Source organism: Cyclopterus lumpus, chromosome 20 (genome assembly GCF_009769545.1).
Source record: "Cyclopterus lumpus isolate fCycLum1 chromosome 20, fCycLum1.pri, whole genome shotgun sequence".
In the NCBI taxonomy this organism is placed as follows: Eukaryota; Metazoa; Chordata; class Actinopteri; order Perciformes; family Cyclopteridae; genus Cyclopterus; species Cyclopterus lumpus.
In genome coordinates, this window is record NC_046985.1 from 16,236,218 (window position 1) to 16,257,216 (window position 20,999).

Below are 20,999 nucleotides of genomic sequence, written 5' to 3' on the forward strand. Positions count from 1 at the left end.
TTTTGTTTTGATGTTCTACATCCTGGTCCTGAGAGAAACAATATTTAATCCAGCTGTATTTCTTTTTATGTGACCATTTTCTATTATTATTTTTGTAATTAATTGGATCTTATTTAGGAGTAGTCAGCTATTGCAATGGTTATCACTTGGGTTTTTGTGGCGTTAATGTTAGAGGTATAGAGAAATGTTGTTTAATACCTCCACCTACAGGTCATCTTAAGACAAGTAGTCAAGGACCAGAAACGGCACTTTTAAGGATGTGAGTTGATTATTCTACAACAACAACAACATTGCTAATGTTAGATCAGTGTATCTTCAATGTATCTTCAGTCACAGTCAAGTGGGTGTGATCCTGCTGAGCACTGAACGAGAACACTGACAGGCTCCTGAGAGACCTCTGATGTTGTTGGCATTTACCTCCACCCTTCCTCTGCATCCTTTTAATAGTTGCACCACATCCAATATCTGCACTATATGTCATATATTGTGTTTCATTTCGAGGTGGTCATATGTCAAGCACTACATAAGGGGGCAGCAAAACTTGAAACTGATCCTGAGAAATTTCACATTCACAAACACTGTTTTTTTATTAAAGGCAGCAAACAAAGAAGTGGACACCTTAAGACAGAAAGCATCTTACATTATTATAAGATTGTTGTGTGTGTAAGTGTGTGTGTGTGTGTGTGTGTGTGTGTGTGTGTGTGTGTGTGTGAACAAGTACCAGAAATGTGCCAACAATAGAAGCATGCCCTTTTGTGTCCCAACATTAAAGTGTGTTGCGTGCCTAAACGCTGAACTGCAGCTTCTATTGTCCTCATCCTGGGATATGATGTGGGGTATATTGTCCGGGAACAATGGAGCAGCCCTCTTCTGACAGATACTCACTCTGGACCATCAATACAGCCAGGTCAAAGCCACAAACTGTAAAGAGACTGTTTCATTACAAAGGCCCAAGTGTTGACTTGCAAATGACCATTATACTTCAAGGATGCTTCCCGAGGGACTAATTAGTAGCACTCTTTAATGATTATTATATTAATTATATGTCTTTTATGATATATATTAATAGTGTATTTGTAAACTATCCCTCTATATAGTATTATTTATATAAAATGGCATGTGCAGAACCTTTTTTATTGCAGCTAGACAACTCAAAAAATAAAACCATGTCTCGTATTTATAATTTATGCACAAATGAAAATTGTGGCCTTAAAAAATATTTTTGAGGGAGACAGTGAAGCTTGAACTACTGATGTAAGTACATGTAGGGATTTACTGTTTCATGCTTGCGATGTCACAGTACAACCACTAGATGTCAGGAGAGAACAAGTCAGTGCCTTCTGCAGGCCTTTAGTGGCTTTCAAAAAACTTTTTATCCAAAGCCCTCGATGGAAAAACGTGGGAATTTTGTTTGAAACAACATTCTGAAACGGTCTCAGAAAATTGTGGAGAGAAAATGTCAATGCATCCAACTATTTGGCAGAAATAAAAGGTTTTACAATTTTCTGAGACTGCTCCACTCGAGCCAGTGTGTGTCCCGGATGTTGCCATCGGAAGGGGGAGGTGGAGAATAGGGGTTGCAGTCAGGTTGCCAGGTCTTGACAATACCCACATTTGTCCATCTATTTGTTGGCTATTATCTAAATACTACTTGAATTATTATGGGAAAGGTTGTAATCCGGACATTTTATATGGACACTAGATGATCTTTATATTGCATTATTCCAATGTTTGTATTGTGTATTTAGCAACAGTGCTAAGATTGTACTAAAAGTAATAGTTGCAGCTGACTGAAATCACAATGCGTTTCCATCTCTTAACCATCATGCAGATGTCCCTCGTGTTGGTTATATTACATAATTTGATTACGTGACACTTTTCTTAGGCACGATTGACTTATAAAGGCTTTCCCCTACTGGTGAGTGTATGATATCTGGCAACCCAACGCGCAGCTCCACTGCTACATTTTCTGGGCAGATAGAGAGACGGCTGTGAGCCTGAGAGGGAGATGGACTGAGTGAGGGTGCTCTTCCGATCAGTGCTGCCGATAGCATTGAAATACCCACAAGCTAAGTTGAAATAACAAACGGTTTTAAATCGCCGAATCAACAAGAAAAACAGAAAAGAAAAACAGTGCCGTCATCAATCTTTCACATCCCACTCCAAACACACTAACACGGCATTGATGGTAATGTATGCAAGGAAACAACCGAGACTCGGCGATGGGTAAACATCTTTTTGACGTTACTTATTCAGATTTTCCCTTTCCTCGTAGCTACGCTTTGACAATCCGCCATTTTTTTTATACTAAAATCAAAATAAGTGGCTTTGAAACTTGCACGTTCAGCTGTTGCGGCGCTTTCAACAGTTTCGCTACACTGACATTTTGACGCTTCACATTCACGACTGCCTTTTTCTTTTCCTTTGCAGGTGCGACCGAAGAGATTCTCAGCCCTATCAGGTACTTGTTAGCGGACTGCAGCCTGCTAGCTTAGCTAGCAGCAAATAAGATTAAGACGGACACTCTAGCTCAGGCTTCTGGGGAGCACATTAGGCCCCACGTCAGTGCGGAAAATAACCTCAATAAGTAGAGTGGTTTTCTTTGAAATGGCCGTTTGAACGCTGCACAGACTCCCTGGCGTGAACATTGTCGGGTGAAGACGACAAGAGCCGGAATGTATCCGTCGAATTGAGTTGTTTTGGAAAATGTACAAGCGAGTTTTGTTGCAGCTCAAGCTAATGGTAGCTTCGTACTATTAGCTTCGCTCGCTAGCCAGTCCGATTAGGGCCTGACCGCAATCTGTCATTTTAAGGATCCAGCTAGCGAAGCTCTGGGAACGTCAAAGTGCTTCTCATGTATACTGCAGAAATCACGGATAGACTAATGCATTAAAAATATGGTCGCCAAGCAGTGACGAAGGCGAGCACTTGGTTGTTTGACAACATTTTCTGTTTGCCTTATTATTATCGTTAATTAGAAATGTCAGTTTATGTAAGTACATGTTTACCAAGTGAGAAACCAACTACAGCCACAATAGATTAACTATTATGGCTATTTCATTATGTAATTGACAGATACATCTGCTGCTTTCTAATCATAAATAATCAGCTGTTCAAATACTATACCTTAAACATTTGATGCATAAGTACAGGTTGAACAGGTTTGAGGGACCTAGATGAAAGGATGAAATCGTTGTATGCAGCAAGATTAGATTGCAGTGAGGTGTTTGCTTTGTGTGTACAGGCACTCAAATACTCGTCCAAGAGCCATCCAGGAGGGGACCACCGGCATGAGAAGATGCGAGACTCCTCAGATGTCACTCCTCCCTGCAAGATGCTCAGGAGGTCCAACAGCCCTGACCACAAACACATCGACAGCACAGTGCACGGCAGAGCAAAGGCTGTCCACACACAGCGGGCCAGAGACAAGGATGGAGGTGAGAAACAGTGGTCGCCGAGGCCAAAAGAGGTTTAAATCGCAAACAAGTGGCTCACTCATAAATGTTCATATTAAATGCGGTGCCGCCGTGTCAACACTGAAATTCTGCAGCTTTGTGATTTCATTTGTTTTAGTTTGTTTTACTTCAGACCTAGGTACACCCGGCTTATGTAGGTTTGAAAGTAGTAGGTATTCCAGCTGTTTGGAATCAATCAGGCATAGTGTCGATGCACGGAGGAACTTCTGGCGCACCCAACCAAATTGATATTTTTTATCAAGAAGCACTTTTAAACAGTTGGCTTACACATGCTGTTTATTGTGATTACTAGAACCGAAACCACCGCAAGCCTAGATGTTTTCTTCGTGCGTTTAGATTGACTCCAGGTTTTTGAAGAGAATATCTTGTAATTGGTGCCTTTTTGGTGTATGTGAATTTGTTCAGCAGCTGACCAATTTCACTGACTGTACTTATTTTAAGGGTTGAGTGGTTTTTCAGTGATGCAAAGACTTGTGTATAGGTGGCGCTTTCAAATCTTATTGCTTAGTTAGTTTGTTGTGGGTTTTCTTTATTTTTCTTTCCAAGATAACATGAACATAAGGAGACAGAACATTCCTCAATTTCTTTTATTTGATTAATTGGTGGACAAGCAGTTTGACGTGTTGTATAATTTTGGTGTTTTTGTCATTCAAGGCTCAATCTTAGTTTAACATGAGAGTATTGGGTTGAGTTGCTACAGGTGTAAATAATGTTATGATAGATATTGTATGTAGCAAAACACACACAAACTACATTGGACAGTCCTTTTCAAGATTTATGTATCACAAGAAAGACAAATGTATCATCTATCAAGATTTAATATCTGATTTCATGGTTGTCACAAATGTGTACAGACAAGTCACTGATTCTGACCAGCACTGGCATTTCATTTGAAACTGGTAGTTTTCAAAGCTTTTAAAAGGAGCTGGGTATGTGATCAATACTTTTGTATGCACAATATGTCAAATGGCAATCTGTTGCGTGAAAGATGTTGCTTGTAGTGGTGAACGCACATTTCCAGTTCCCCTCAGCACTCTGGAGTATTGTAGCATCTTTCAGTTCATTGTTTTGGTTTTCTGGCCCACCACTGAACTGTCATGTTTGAGTCTCACTGCTGTTATTGGCCCACTTTCCAACTGCAACTGTCATGACCCACCAAGCTGTGATAAACCCACTGTACTCTACCTACCCAGCACCAAACAGCCTATGGGTCTTTAGTAGCTAGCTGGTGAACACAGTGGAGCATTTAGCAGCTACAACCACATACCTATTATTATAAACATCCAAATCAATGCCTAGTTAGTTTGGGGTCTGCTAGATGTTGCTCTGACGTTGCTCATAAAATCTTTTAAAAAATTAATGTGGGTGCTAATGAGCCTGTTGAGCTCATTAGCATATTACAGCAATCAATGCTGCTCATCAAATGTTTAGGTTGTGAACATAATAGGCTGCCACTCAAAAAATAAAAAAAATCTGCCTTCTCATCTTTAAATGTGATAATAAATCTTAGTGTGTGTGTGTGTGTGTGTACTCCATTGTGGAATTGTTTGTCATGCGTGTCAAATTTCACCGCATTCGGGCGAGGGCTGGCACGTGTCTTCAGTTTGGGACCACCGAATGTGTATATGTGTGTGTGTGTATATATATATATATATATATATATATATATATATATATATATACATACTGCATTGTAGAATTGTTTGTCATGCGTGTCAAATTTCACCGCATTCAGGCGAGGGCTGGCACGTGTCTTCAGTTTGGGACCACCGAGTGGTAGGAAACATTCAGAGCGTGTTTCTGATACTCTTGTGGACATCCTGCACGTTTGGTGACGATTGGCCCAAGGGTGGTTGACTTTGGTCAAGTTTTGTGCTGGGTCTCGCACTTACAATGGATCGATGGAAAGAGGACATTTTCATCAAAGTCCCACTCAACACTGAACTAAGATAGGAAACTCCATTATATCACACACTGAATATTGTGAAGAAAGCAAAAGATTAATCATGCAGGTGTGAGAGGCTGTAGGTCTCAACTGCTGGGATTAACACCCTTAAGGTGTCACCCTGGCATTCTGTGTTGGGAACACAAGTTATTGTAAAAGAGCAATACGATATAACATCATGTACCTCCTTGTTAAACCAGGAAATGGCTCTATCAATGTTCAGTCTAAAACACACAGAGTGCAACAGTGGCCAAGCGGTGGCTTTCAGCATCGGGGAGACTGGGCTGGCTCCGAAATGGCCAGATGTTGTATTATGCCGTTCCAAACATGGTTGCGGGTGATGAGAACTGGGAATTGAAGTTCTCAGGGACTGCCCATCAATGCACCGTTGTGAGAATCATTATGTACCTGGGAGAGGGGGTGTTTTTGTTGGACTGATTTGTCCCATGGTAATTGTAGCAAGGTTTTGGTCAGGCCTGTCTAGCTTCAAAATGAGAAAAGGGTCTCTATTACTTATCAGCTTCAGTTATTAGTTTTTAGTCTTGACAAATGTTTGTTTCCATGATATCCAGTGAACATTCTGCTCTGTTTTCTTTTATTTGTTTTCATTGCCCAGTTGCACGTAATATGAGAGTAAAATGTGTTGGTACATTTTGCACTACTGGTTATGCCACAGGTTGATGCTGTATGTAGAGAAACCTTGTCACAAGTATTCCATTTCCTTTTGCGTTCTGCCTCGCTGACATGTATATTATACCCTCCAAAGCAATTAACATGTTTGTTTTTTTTTCAAATGTGAAAATATAAGTGCTTCCACCTGTAGCATCTAATAATAGTTGGGCAGTGCTGAGAAGATGGGCTGAGTTGATGCAGGTTCGGTCTTGCGATCTGATTGCTGCGCATTGTCCGCTACCTGTAGTGTTGGTGGTGTTTGCAGATCGCAATTACCAGGAAGGCAGCTTAGCACTGGGGCAGATTTTAAATCATTGTAAGTAAGCCAGTAACACTAATGGGCTAATATATCTTGATTAACATTACACTTCAGAGTTTTCCATAAACAAATGCTGCACCCCTTTGCTCTTTTTGTTGCCTTGCCAAATAGGCTGCCAGATTTACGTTATTGTGCCACATTTAAATATAACAACAACAAAACACAGCCAAAATGATGGTCCTTTATGTCATTGTGAGCCGATTTGGAGCTTTTGGTGATCAAAATCCCACAGTGTGAATGCTGCTACTACCCACATTAACAAACCCCCACATTCCAATAGGACATCAAATTAACCAGAGTACACAGGCAGGCTAGCGTAATGCTACGGCTTTATACTGTGGCTTAGTGGTAGAGCAGTGTTGTCCTTCAATCAGAGGATTCACAGATTCATTCTGCTAGTCTGTGTTGATGTATCTTTGGGCAAGACACTTAACCTCCAAATTGCTCCGGCAGGGTGTTCCGCTATTGTATGAATGGAATGAAGGATTAAATAATCCTGTTGGGCAGGTAGCCCCTGCTCGGTGTGAATGATGACATGCAGAGTTAAAGCGCTTTGAGTGGTCGAAAGATTACAAAAGATCTATACAAGTACAGTCCATTTACCATTTCAATCCATAAAAGTGCCAGTGCTATGAACTTGTTTATTGTTTAGCAGCATTTAAGTATGAGGGATGATGTTAGTTGATGACACATTTCTGCTTGAGTCCTCTTTCCTCTAACTGTTTACATTGTAGCTCTGCTACTTGTCAGGCATTCACTGCACCATCTTTCATGCCCGTAAAGTATTGTACAGTTTAACAGATTGCAACCGAGACTTGTTATTGCACATACTAGGTGTGTAACAATGGACGGAAATCATACACCTCTGTATGACAAAAGGCAACAGATCAAAATTGGCAACACATTTCATGTTACTGAGCCATCCAATGTTTTCGACCTGTTTCTCGGAGCACAGGTTGGTGTGTTGCTGCAGTTCTTTGTCAGGCTATTGTTGTTGTCTGTTACTGATGGTGTCTTTCCCCTCTTGTGTTTTCTGTCGCAGGGACCAGTTATTCTCCACAAGAGAATTCTCACAACCACAGTTCCCTTCATAGCTCCAACTCGCATTCTAACCCCAGCAAGACCTCAGACACAGTAAGTGTTGCCTCTACCTCAGCCGGGGATCGATGATGGACTTAAGAGAATGGTTTTTAGTACAGCGGCCCAAGTACTTTCTTCTTACTAACTGCTGTCCTGTAGTTTCACAGCTTTGATAATGGATTTAGTTGTGTACTCTTGCTCTAAAGGCGGACAACATTGAAACACTACCACTTTGATAACATCTTGGAAATGTATTGTGTTTTTATACTGTCAAATGAAAACTAGCCACAGGGATCAATACAAACCTTTAATGGTGGCAAAATGATAAGCTTTTCATTTTCTCTAATAACCCAAATGTTTTAAGGTAGATTAAAGGTTAATTCTAGCAAGCTTTTGTTTAATTTTAGTTCTTTACATGCTTGTGCCAAAAGTCCCAATTTGTTCTCCTCTTCCCCTCATTTGTTCTGTTGTATCTGGAAAAGACATTAATCCCAGTTATTATAGCTGTAGCACCTCACAATATAATATATCGCGATACGAAGAAAATGTATAAATAGATCTGAAAATACAACTTGCAAACACACACTTACAACTACCGAACTTGTCCGTCACTATAGGTAGATCCTTCCCATATGTCCCGTTCCTCCAGGTTCAGTTTCAGTTCCTCCGCGATATTACTCCCTGTATGGCTCTCGTGTGATGTAATGGTAACGTTGGACTCAGTGGTCTAGTCGTCCACATGTTGCACGTCGGGGCTACTCTGTCTCTCTGTAGTGGGGAGGAGCGATGTTTTGACATGTTTCGCCTCCTCTTTGTAAATTCTGGACCCTAAACATCTCCACCCATCATGTGTTGGCGAGTCGGGATCACAGAGCTCTACAACATATGGCCGATTGTTTGTGAGACGCCATGTTGTGATTTTTTCCAGATTATGTGACGGGCCAGAAGGTCAATGGCCTTGGCTTAAAAGGAAATGTCTGGCGTTACTGGAGCAGAGGAGGGGGCGATTTTTTTTTTATGTATCGATAGTGGTCAAGGACATATCGATACACTATTGTTCACAATATTAGTGAGATGGTAAGCTATATTGCCCTAAATCTCATTCAGTTAATAAATCTGATTTAATCAATGATAAATAAGGCAATGTTACCATGTAACATTTAACCGAATGCAAGGAAATGAGCACAAAATTCCCAAATAGCCGTTTCACTTTGGTTACCGCAAGAATCGTGACGTTTCCCTGAAATGAGCCCTGGCACCGGCTGTGCTTCTGTGGATCGTTCTCTTACAGTTCAGATTCCCTTTCAATCTCTTGCATCACATCCCCTCTGCACTCTCGCACACACTCTCAATTGTTTTCCCTGTCCCTCTGGACTCGTGTTCCTAAATATTTGCTCTCCTTCTCAGCCTTACGAACCCGGTGACGACTGGTCGGAGCACATCAGCTCATCTGGAAAGAAGTACTATTACAACTGCAGGACGGAGGTGTCCCAGTGGGAGAAACCCAAAGAATGGTTGGAGAGGTAACTGCCCCTTCACTCAAACTGCTCGATTGTACACGCTTCTTAATAATAATTATTTTCTTGTTAATGAGGGTTGATTGGTTGGATAAAGGTTGGATACACGACTAATATTGGTTTGCATGCACACTTGTATCTTGTGTCTCCCAGAGAACAGAGGCAAAAAGAGGCAACAAAGACTGCAGTCGTCAACAGTTTCCCCAAAGACAGAGACTACAGAAGGGAGGCCATGCAAGCATCGGCAGCCCCTGGCTTTACTGGAGCAAGTAAGTGCTCAACACACACTTTCCTCACCGGTCCGCTTCGACTGGTTTGAATAAATGGAATGTCTTTTTATATTTTGTTGCTTGGTGGGCTCCAAGTATCAACGAGGAGTGTTTCCATCTTGATCTCCATCTCGTGTCTGAAAGTCGAGCTGAGGCATCGCTGTCGAGTTAGTCGTTGATGAATGTTGTTAAGTTGATCTCCGGCTGATGAACGCGATGTGAGGTCCTGGGACAAGGATGTCGTATGTGTACAGATTGTAAAGCCCTCTGAGGCAAATTTGTGATATTGGGCTATACAAAATAAACTGAATTGAATTTAATTGAATTAAGAACTGCTTACAAAAAGACTGAGACTACGAATGGCTGACGTGGCTCTTTAGCCACATACTGCGGCTGTGCCCTCACACTGATCAGGGGATGCTGTCGATTCGAGGCAGGGTGAACCCAAATCCATTACCTTCTTGGCCAGTTAGTGTTGTTGGTGTGATAAAGTAGTCAGTGATTTCTGATCGATCTTCGACTGATAAATTATCTAGCTGCTGTTCTCATTAAGATAACTTTCAGCATTATTTTATTCTTTTTGTGGCTAGAATAAGGACCGTGTCTGAGCAGCAGATATTAGAAATGGTTAGTGATGGTTGGGATTCTAAAAAACGGTTCATGAAGTTTCAATGCTAATGCATTAAGTCCTGGTTGCCCATGATTCTTCATCAACAATTTATTGAGCTTTTTAAAATGTATTATTTATTCTTTTAACCTGACATGGCCAGACCGAATCACAAATGCAATTTCGTCTAATCTCTCGTTTTCAATCAAAATGCGTAGACCAAAATGCATCTGAACACAATTGGATGGACATGCAACCAATTAGAGCAACAAAAGATGCAAGTAGGACTGAACAATGAAAACCTCCAAACGGTCTATGGCAGGGTTATTCAATTAACATTCAGAGAGGTCCAGTTAGAGAGAATGTCCTCATGGTCCGGAACATCACAATCATTTCGAACTAAGCACTATGATTTAGTCTCGTATACAATGTATGGCAGGAGGGGGGGGACTAACTGAAGCTGAGGTGAAGCTCCACAGTGTTTGTTTACGGGGGACTCTGTTTCCATGGAGCTTTTATATCACTTCAATGACATGTAATATACAAGGTGCCAGGGACTAAAACACAGGTTTGTTGGCACCGTGCTGTGTCGCTGACCTGACCTAATTCAAATAAATGAGCAGGGTGTGTTATTTGACGCCGTTTCAAACCTGTCTGAATGCAGCCTTAAGGCTTGGTTCATGGTTGCTGTGATGTAAATTATGTCATGCGTCAGACCATGAAAGCCAGAATTTTACCACATTAAAAGCGCGCCTATTCAATTTCAATTCAATTTTCAGTTTATTTTGTATAGCCCAATATCACAAATTACAAATTTGCTTTAGAGGGCTTTACAATCTGCACACATATGACATCCCTGTCCCAGGACCTCACATCGGATCAGGAAAAACTCCCCAAAAATAACCTTTGACAGGGAATAAAGGGAAGAAACCTTCAGGAGAGCAACAGAGGAGGATCCCTCTCCCCGGATGGACAGAAGCAATAGATGTCATGTGTACAGAATGAACAGCAATTACAAAGTTACATAAACACATTACATGAATATGACAATGTATGAATGGAACTCCAATCCATGAAACAGAAGGAGGTAGAGAGGAGGCGCATCAGCAGGGCCAACGCGGGAGGCCGGCTCACCAGGCATCAGACACCTCCAGGTCCAATGGACCCTATAAGATGTGAAGTCACCGGGAGGAAGCAGAGTTAATAAGGTGCAATGGAGAGATGTAAATTCATCCATAAGGAGAGAGAGAGAAGATGAGATGGGTGCTCAGTGTATCCTAAAACATCCCCCAGCAGCCTATAAGCCTATAGCAGCATATCAAGGGGCTCGACCAGGGCAAACCTGATTCAGCCCTAACTATAAGCACTATCAAACAGGAAAGTCTTAAGTCTATTCTTGAATGAGGTGATTGTCTGCCTCCCGGACTGAAAGTGGAAGCTGGTTCCATAAAAGAGGAGCTTGATAACTGAAGGCTCTTGCTCCCATCCTACTTTTTAGGACTCTAGGAACCACAAGTAGCCCCGCATTTAGTGAGCGCAGCTCTCTAGTGGGGCAATATGGTACTACAAGCTCCTTAAGATATGATGGTGCATCACCAATCAAGGCTGTGTAGGTGAGGAGAAGAATTTTAAATGTGATTCTTGATTTTACAGGGAGCCAGTGCAGAGCAGCTAATACAGGAGTAATGTGATCTCTTTTCTTAGTTTTTGTGAGTACACGAGCTGCAGCATTCTGGATCAACTGGAGGGATTTAAGAGACTTATTAGAGCAGCCTGATAATAAGGAGTTGCAGTAATCTAGTCTGGAAGTAACAAACGCGTGAACCAGCTTTTCTGCATCTTTTTGAGACAAGATGTGCCTGATTTTTGAAATGTTACGTAGATGAAAAAATGCAATCCTTGAGATTTGCTTAACGTGGGAGTTAAAGGACAAGTCTCGGTCAAAGATAACGCCTAGATTCTTTACAGTGGTGTTGGATGCCAGGGAAATGCCATCTACAGAAACCACATCACCAGATAATTGATCTCTGAGGTGTTCAGGGCCCAGTAAAATAACTTCAGTTTTGTCTGAGTTTAACATCAGGAAGTTGCAGGTCATCCATGTTTTTATGTCTTTAAGACATTCTTGAATTTTAGCGAGCTGGTTGGTCTCCTCTGGTTTGATCGATAGATATAATTGAGTATCGTCTGCATAGCAATGAAAGTTTATGCAGTGTTTCCTGATAATATTGCCCAAAGGAAGCATATATAAGGTAAATAAAATTGGTCCAAGCACAGAACCTTGTGGAACTCCGTGATTAACGTTGGTGGTCATTGAGGCTTCATCGTTTACAAATACAAATTGAGATCTATCTGATAAATAGGATTTAAACCAACTTAGTGCGATACCTGAAATGCCAATCGACTGATCCAGTCTCTGTAATAGGATGTCATGATCAATGGTGTCGAACGCAGCACTAAGGTCTAATAATACCAGTACGGAGATGAGTCCTTTATCTGATGCAATTAGGAGGTCATTTGTAATTTTCACCAGTGCTGTCTCTGTGCTGTGGTGTTTTCTAAATCCTGACTGAAACTCCTCAAATAAACTATTCTGATGTAGGAAGTCGCACAACTGATTTGCGACTACTTTCTCAAGGATCTTAGAGAGGAAGGGAAGGTTAGAGATTGGTCTGTAGTTAGCCAACACCTCTGGATTAAGAGTGGGCTTTTTCAGGAGAGGTTTAATTACAGCTACTTTGAAGGAATGTGGTACATGACCTGTTAGCAAAGACACATTAACAATATCCAGCAGAGAGGTGCCAATTAAAGGCAACAATGGCATATATATATATATATATATATATATATATATATATATATATATATATATATATATATATATATATATATATATATATATATATATATATATATGCATATGCATATGCTGGAGAAGTAAACTGGGCACTTGTTCAGTGGACTGGATTCCCCATCCGTTGGTCAGTGGTTGCACGTTGACATTTTAACTTTTTCATATTGTTCAGCCGACGTGCAAAGGAGCTCTTCTCGCTGTCAGCAGGCCGCCACCATGGTTTGTAGTTCTCATGACTCTTGACTCCTGATTGCAGGATATATAGTGTATACGCACTGCAAGCCTGCACCTGTCCACATCTGTCCTGGAGTATGATGAAGGCTTTATCTCTTGTGGGACCATAAACCTTTGAGAATGCTTGTTGGTGAGCCAGATGTTCCAGGTACTCCGAAATGTTGGCTGTATCTTAACGTGGTTATGCCAGAGACTGCAAAACAACCGTTTTTAAAAATATATTGATATTATTGCCATCCATAATGGAGCGGATGTTTGCGTGCGACTGTTGGTTGAGTTGTGAGCCTTCATTGATGAAATGACTCCTCTCTGCAGAGTCGGCCCAGGCCGAGAAGCCTGCAGCAACCCTTGCCTCCCAGTCATCATCGTCTGGCTCGGGGAGCTTGAACCCCTCATCGGGGCCGCCGGGTTCATCAGCCTCCACAGTGCCAGTGTCCCCGGTCCTGCAGTCCCCTGTGCCTCCGTTCCTTCAGGACCCCACCCTGCTCCGCCAGCTCCTCCCAGCACTTCAGACCGCCCTGCAGCTCAACAACGCCAGTGTGGACATGGCAAAAATCAACGAAGGTGAGAAGCGCAGACTACTCGCGTGTACAATCGACCGGTGTCTCCTTAGAGCTAGCGCCGATGGCTGTGTTTTTGAGGAGCGCCGGTTGCCGGGCATCGCTTTGTAATTGCGTGCTGCGCTGCTCTCGGCTGCCGGTCTGAATTCGCTGTGTCGCCGCAGGCTTTGACATGAAAAAATGTCCACCAAGGAGAGTAGACGAGGACACACACAGTCTGTTTGCACAATTAAAAGGCTGAAAAATCAATCCAGCGTTTCAACAGTCAAAATGGACTAAGACAATAAGGCCAACACACCCTGCAAATTAAATTTGTTTCCTGTGGGTCTGAGCACAGTATTATCAAGTCCTATCTAACTTGACATCCCCACTGTGCTAGTACTTGGTCGAAGAATGCCTCATGGTCAGAGAGCGAAAGAGTGCATACTTCTTCCAAACTGGAAAAGCTGTCCGTCAGTGGTGAGACGCATTGGTTGTAATTATGCAGAAAAAAACGTACACTTTCAGATGGTCTGTCCTAAAAACAGCGTCTGAGGGTCTGCTAGTTCATCCCCACTTGAGTTTGCAGCACAGGGGAAGTAGTCAGAGGCAGTCCCCCACCCCAATCCCAGTATCAGGAAGATGTGGGGTCTCAGAAGCCGTTTGGCAGTCCGACAACCACTTCTGTTGGAGTATACGAGGAATGACTCGTCCAGCAGTCGATGTTGTGCCAAACACTGAGTTGAACACTTGGCTGACATTGAAGGGGGGCCCTCGTGCATCCCAATACATCCCAACAAGATTTAGTGACATTATCCAACCCGAGGAGCACGTCGCAGTACACCCCTGCAGTCTGGGTTCTTGAGAGAGACCTTCTGGCTCCACTATGAAAACGATGTGTGTTCGCCTATTTTTCTAGATGGGGTCAGTGCTGTGGGGTGTGAAATTAACTTTATAATCCCCTGGATGGAAATGGTGACACCAAATCAACACGCCACCTGTCATCCAACATCACTGTGTTCCGTTAATTGTCCTGTATTCATTGTTTTGCTTTCCTCATTGTGTTCCTGCAAAAGTCTGTAAATAGTGTGTGTGTGGCTCTACAGTTCTCACAGCTGCTGTCACGCAAGCTTCATTACAGTCGATGCTCCATAAGATCCTCACCGCTGGACCGTCGGCTTTCAACATCACTACGATCCTCTCTCAAGCCGCTCAGCTCTCTAACCAAGGTAAAATGTCCGCTCCGCCACTGTGTGCAGATAGACGGGGGCCTGCGAGTGTGCTGCGACTTTGACAAACCTTCTCTGCGTTTCCTGAGAGTTGGCTGCTTAAGGCGATGGCATCCGTATTCCCTGACATGTATTTGTGATGAATTGCCTTCTTTTTAAGATTTCACATATTACTTACACTCCTCCTCGTGTTTTTCCTGCTGTGGAAATGAAATGTAGATTGCAGTCGATTTGTATCGATCTCTCAGATTGACTGTCTTTTTGTTTGCGTCTCTCCCAACAGCTCAGCAATCGAACCAGTCACCCATGTCACTAACATCGGACGCTTCGTCGCCCAGGTCGTATGTTTCCCCAAGGATCAGCACACCCCAGACCAACGCTGGTCCCCTAAAACCCCTCCTCAGCACGCAGACGGTCATCTCGCATACGAAAGTAAGACACCAAATGAATGAAAGAGGCTATAATGAACGACTAGACAGAATATGCTTTCTATTCGTACCATCCACAAGCTTGTGTCTTGATCCCGTGGAGAGGGCTTGGTCTTGATGTACAGTGTGTCTTAATGGCTGCTTCTAGGTGGGTTCGCAAACAGGGAAGCAGTCCTCTCATCACCAGCCCATAACCCAACAGTCCCTCTCCAGCGATAAGCAGCACAGTCACGACGCCACCACGGCCTCTCCGCGCACCCTCCAGCGCCAATGGTAGGTTCAGACCGAGAGTCACATAAGAAGTGAACGCCCGTTCATAAGCGGTGGTGTTTTTACCGCCGCACAAGAACATGGGGCTCCCAACTGTAGATTATCTTCAATGTGTAGTGCTGTGGCGCCATCTGGCTGTTCATCCATGAAACTATGGATGGCTGCTTCATGCACCTTAATTCATTGAAGTAATTTGTTACTTTTCTCTGTGCTTAGCTTTGGTAGAGGCACACACACACACACACACACACAAATAGTTGCTTATTGTATAAAAGTCAGCAAGTTTTACCAGTGAAGAAGCAAAAACTGACTGAGCATCCATTCGTGTCAGTTTAGTGACATTTGGATCGGAAGGTTATACAATGTTCCTGTTTTCCACTTGTTACATTGTAGTCTGTGTCGACACCAGAACCCCTTTCTGGTCATCATCCTTGAAATATGACACTGGCCGCTAGGGCTGCATAATTATTAATTATTATTTTGATCAATATTGAGATCACGATTATTCATATATTTTAGGGACAACATCCTTTTATTGCGCTTTAAATGAACACCAACTCTTCTTCCATTTCCATTGTTGTGCTACATTCTGGTTAATATACAAATCTTTGCATCAGACTGGTCATTATCACAGTGCATCTCGTAGAAGGAACATATAAATAAAATAGTCAACAAATCAACACTTTTTACCCAAAATTAAAACAGAGCACTGCTTTCACTTCCATGTTGTGCTACATTCCAGCTAATGTACATGTCTTTGCATCAAAATAAAACTTATACGGTTCTTATTCACCTGAAGCAAAATATAGATAAAATTACCCAAAATAAAGGGCTTGTCTTTGGGAGGTGGATGATACGCTGTCGCGCTATGCAGGGTCGCCGTTCTGGTTTTCTGGGTTGATGTTGGACATGGACGGAATTTCAGTGAGGTTAGCCCAAGATCCCTGACCTCTGCCTTGGTGACAGGCAAGATCTACCTATTGATGCATTGAGAGAAAAACACTGTCCAGACTGGACTTACAACTTGAGGCTTTTTATTTGGCTTCATTGTGATTGAATGAAATCAAACACTTTGGTCCAGCTTTCAAATTGATGTGACCAAGAACACACTAAATAACTTCATTTCAGTGCAACAAAAAGTAAATTATTTGTTAACCGCACACAATATGAACAAGAAAAAACACATTTGCAATGAGCAGGCTGGATGAACTACCAATATTAATGTTGTATTTATCAACTGAAGCTACAACACAACACTGACAACATTCTCAGTCAGTTACTAATGTAAGTTTAGTTCAGCTCTGTGTCCAATCACAATGCCATCAGAAGTCATGTGACTCCAGTCTGTGAGCTGTCTGTGACTGGACACTGTCTGTGAGCTTGTGGTTGGGCTCATCAGCACAGGCAGCCAGTCTGTGAGCCGGCTCCTGGATTTTGATTTGGTGATTTTCTGAACTCCACTTACGCAGTTTTCGGGACAAATTTGGCATTCATTAAAGTTTTTCTTAGACAACAATAAAGTGCAACCTGTGAAAAACTAAACAAAACAAGTTGAAATATTTGGAAATATAGAGTTTTACTGAGTTTTACACTGAATCTAAAAACGGCAATATTGTGCAACCTGTGCAAAACAAAATTAGTACAGATATGTGTGAGCCATCATGTTTTATCAGCATTAGTGGCTGCAATGAACTGCTTTCCACTACAAATCTTTTTAAAATGGGGTTGGAGGCTCAACCTCAATTCATGCTCAATGTTGAGCTTTTGTTTTGAAGGGCAACTGCAGAAAAGCCAATCTCACGGAGGTAGGACCTGGCGAGTCGCCAAGAATCTTGGCAATCACGCATGCTCAGGCGTAACTTGTTAACGTAACGGAAACATTTACATGAAAGTACAGGCATTTCGCCATGTATTTATTAATGACATGGGGTCTCCTCATTGGGGAGCGCAGCTGAGAACACTTCCACTGTGTAAGAACTAGGGTCGTCACGATACCAAAATTATAACTTCGATGCGATACCTGCCATAAATATCACGATACCCGATACTTACGATATAATACCAGAATTCGATACGATAACACAAATACGATACGATACTGGTATATTTATCTATAATAGTAATAAATAAAACATCTGTATGGTTCCCTTTTTACCAGCTTGTTTCTGCCCAGCTTTTTCAACACTTAACAAATTGCATTAATATTAGTATTAGCCTACAGTAAGATATTAATGAAAACTACATGGTGCCATCATAGCATTGATTATACACGGCTATGTAGGCCTTTTATCTGTATCTGACCAAATGACTACATAGTTCCTTTCATAAGTATGAGCAATTGTAGAGTTCATATTTTATCTTAATTCATGGAATAATTATTTTTCCTTAACTAAAAATAATTATTAGATATTATTAAAGAATTAGCTCAAGATCCACCCTCAGGCTCCACCAGCATGTAGCCATTTTGCATCAATTGTGTTTCATTTAGTACACGTGTGTGCATTGTGACCTCATGATCATATAGGCTTAGGTTAAACTAGGCTAAGGCTACTCGTGTTAGGCAGTATATGGGTGTGCATCATGTTTATAATCACATGTGCTTATCTGTCGTTCTTTGAACTCTTTGAAAAGTTTGGGGTTACTGTCTGAAAGGTGCTTTGGCATGTTTTACCTGTTGCTCCCTTGTCTGAGTGGCTTTGAAACACTGTCTGAAATGTTGCCAAAGTAAAGCGCTGCCTGTTCGTGTGTGAGCGCCTCGCTCCCTTGCAGTCAACGTGCTGGGCAGCAATAAAGGAGCGTAGCAGTGAGTACGCTCTGAGCGTCACAAAAAAAGGTGCGTCACAAAACGTTGGTGTGTAGTTAAGATCAAGATGGAACATGGAAACGATCTCCATTCATACGGCAACCTTTTGAAAATGCATATCACATGACTATTCACGCACACAGGGCATGCAGAAAGCAGTTGTTCTACACAGTGCAGTTGGTTTTGATTGTAGCGTTGTTTTTCCACACGACGTTGATGACGCTGAGCAGCCGTGCCAAGAGCCGTGTTCAAATAGTGAGCTCCCTGCAGGTGGCTGTAAGCGAGTGACTACAGCGCTGGAAGCAGGGAGGTTGATATTGCTGCTGAGAACGGTGAGCACTGTTCCGTCGCCACGCTCACATGCTTTCTCGACCTGTGTTGATTGCAGCAGTCACAGGAGTCCCTCCCCGGGTCCCAACCACATCTCATCCAGCAGTAGCAGCAACGCCCCCAACTCTGCCTGCGCTCCCCCCTCCGCATCGCGACCCTCCTGCTCCTTCACCCCCTCCCTCGCCGCCCACTTTGATGAGCATCTCATCAAACACGTGCAGGGCTGGCCTGCCGAACATGCGGAGAAGCAGGTTTGTACCACCAATGCATCCTCATCCTTTCTTTATCAGCCGATAGTGGTTATTTACTGCAACGCCCTTTTTTAATTTTTTGGTGTGTGCGACAAACTCATTATCCAGGCGTCGAGACTACGTGAAGAAGCTCACACCATGGGGAGCATCTGTATGTCTGAGAACTGCACCGAGCTCAAAAACCTGCGGTCCTTGGTCAGAGTCTGTGAAATACAAGCGACATTGCGAGAGCAGAGGTGAGAATCCATTTTCCCCATGGTGACGCACCTGTTGTCTTGTGAAGTTAACTTGAGTTGTGAAAAACTGTAAAATAAAAAAAAAATCTGTCTTTTTTCCGCAGAATATTGTTTCTGAGACAGCAAATCAAAGAACTTGAAAAGTTGAAGAATCAGAATTCCTTCATGGTCTGAGAACTTCTGGTTGCGAGTTTGGGTGGGCGGTGGTGTTAAAGATAAATAAAAGCGGATGGGGGGGCAGGGGAGACCCATTGCACATAGGTGGAAGCTGGAGGGAGAGTGGTTGTTTGGGTTCCTCTTGAGCCCTGTCTTAACACACGAAGGAGCTGCTGCAGTCGGGCCGGCTGTGGATCGCTGGGAGAACCGAAGACCGGGGGGGGGGCTTTACAAGACTCTTGTTTTGTAAAAAACCCATGGCGGTGGATTTAAAAAAATGTAGATTTCTTGTAGATGTTGTTATCTATGTTGTACATACATTTTGTAGATTGAAGCCATGGACAGCCATGCCTCTCAGCTTTTGACATCCAAACTAATCAACGCCTCGGCGGCTACATTCTTTAGCTAGCCTCTCCTTCACGGTAACTTGTCTGCAGACTTACAGCTTTTTTTTTGCTTTTTTTGGGGGGGGGGGTCAATTCATGGATCATTGAACCATTGAGCATACGCGACCTGCACGTCAGTGGATGTTCCAAATCCATTAAAACACGCACACAGAGGAGCCGAGCATAGAAAGCGGAACATGCTGGCTCTGGTGTGGTTTCTTTCCTCATCAAATATAAAGCTGATTTACTCTTGTCTCGACCCTGTGCCCCTCTCTGGGTGAACTGTAACCTTGACTCGGGCAAGGTAAACCCCCCCCCCCCCTCCTCTCTCTGCAGGTCTATCATGACTGCTCGCAACGGTTCAGTGATCTATTCGCAGTTTCTGGTGGCCCTGCATGTCCCAGTCTCAGAAAAATAAACAAACGTAAAAAAAAAATAGTGCCTGGTGGAGTGAGTGATTTAAAGACAACAACAAAAAAACTTGAGACGTGATGTTGTGCTGCTTTGGACCATTCCCCCCCACCACCACCCTGGCCTCAGCACTGACCCCCCTCACCCCCTTCTCCTGAGGCATCAACACTTCACACCCTCCTTTTGTAGTATTTTCTTTGTGTTCCAACAATTTGTTTTGTCCCATTGTACTTTTCAAGATGAGGAGGCCACCACCAGTTCATTCCTTTTGTACAGTCGCTAAAAATAGTTTTTTTTTTTTTCTTTTTTCAGAAGAGGACATGGAACGAAAAGGTTTTTATTTATAAAGAGTCGTAGTAGAGGGCAGTAAATGGCTATTTGCAGTTCAGGAGTGGCGCTCTGGATTTAAAGGCGGACGGGCACAGATTTCCTGTCGGCGCAGGGAAACAAGAGGTCACAAGGTCAAATGTGAATTGTATGTATTGTAATAAAGATGTTCAACTAAAGCAAGCGCTGGTTATTTTCTTGGGAGTGTTGAGGTTTGGTTCATATGCTAGTGCCTTGTTGAAAGTCTTAAGTTTCACAGCCCCCCGCCCCCCCATTTCATCTCTTTTTACCGTTGAGAACAGATCTCTGATGAGCATGTCGTGCACGGGGGTTGATTTGTTTTCCCCACTCTTACTTGTTTTGTTCCCAACTGTTGAGCAAAGGCCTGTTTTATTTTTTGGTTTTCCACCGTACTATCTATCGAGTCTAACTGAACCGCAGCACACATTCAGTAAAGGTTACCACATCCTTGCTTTGTATATTGTTTCCTGAAGTATATTGACAAATGAAAATAAAATGTGCCTCTCCAGGGCCATGTTGTTTTGGGGTTTTGTTTCCTGTGAAGAGAAAATAAAAAGGTGTTGCTTTGAAGCAGGGACAGGATGCTATTTAGCAGTTTATGGTAGGAAGGGCCTGGTTATCTAAAACGTTGATCAAACG

At 42.7% G+C, this 20,999-nt stretch overlaps 1 protein-coding gene across 2 annotated transcripts; it reads left to right on the top strand.

Moving 5' to 3' along the window:
* Window positions 1-1,956: 1,956 nt before the first annotated feature.
* On the top strand, window positions 1,957-20,518 carry waca (WW domain containing adaptor with coiled-coil a). 2 transcript variants are annotated; one of them, XM_034559923.1, is made up of 13 exons: window positions 1,957-2,226; window positions 2,431-2,461; window positions 3,245-3,437; window positions 7,455-7,546; window positions 8,900-9,015; window positions 9,163-9,278; window positions 13,289-13,537; window positions 14,619-14,741; window positions 15,025-15,173; window positions 15,318-15,442; window positions 18,631-18,823; window positions 18,932-19,059; window positions 19,164-20,518. In XM_034559923.1, exons 1-13 carry the CDS (start codon window positions 2,186-2,188, stop codon window positions 19,231-19,233), a joined length of 1,626 nt encoding a protein of 541 aa, XP_034415814.1. In that variant the 5' UTR covers window positions 1,957-2,185; the 3' UTR covers window positions 19,234-20,518. The 2 variants fall into 2 exon arrangements, with proteins under 2 accessions (XP_034415814.1, XP_034415816.1); XM_034559925.1 differs by having other exon boundaries at window positions 1,969-2,188.
* Window positions 20,519-20,999: the final 481 nt, after the last annotated feature.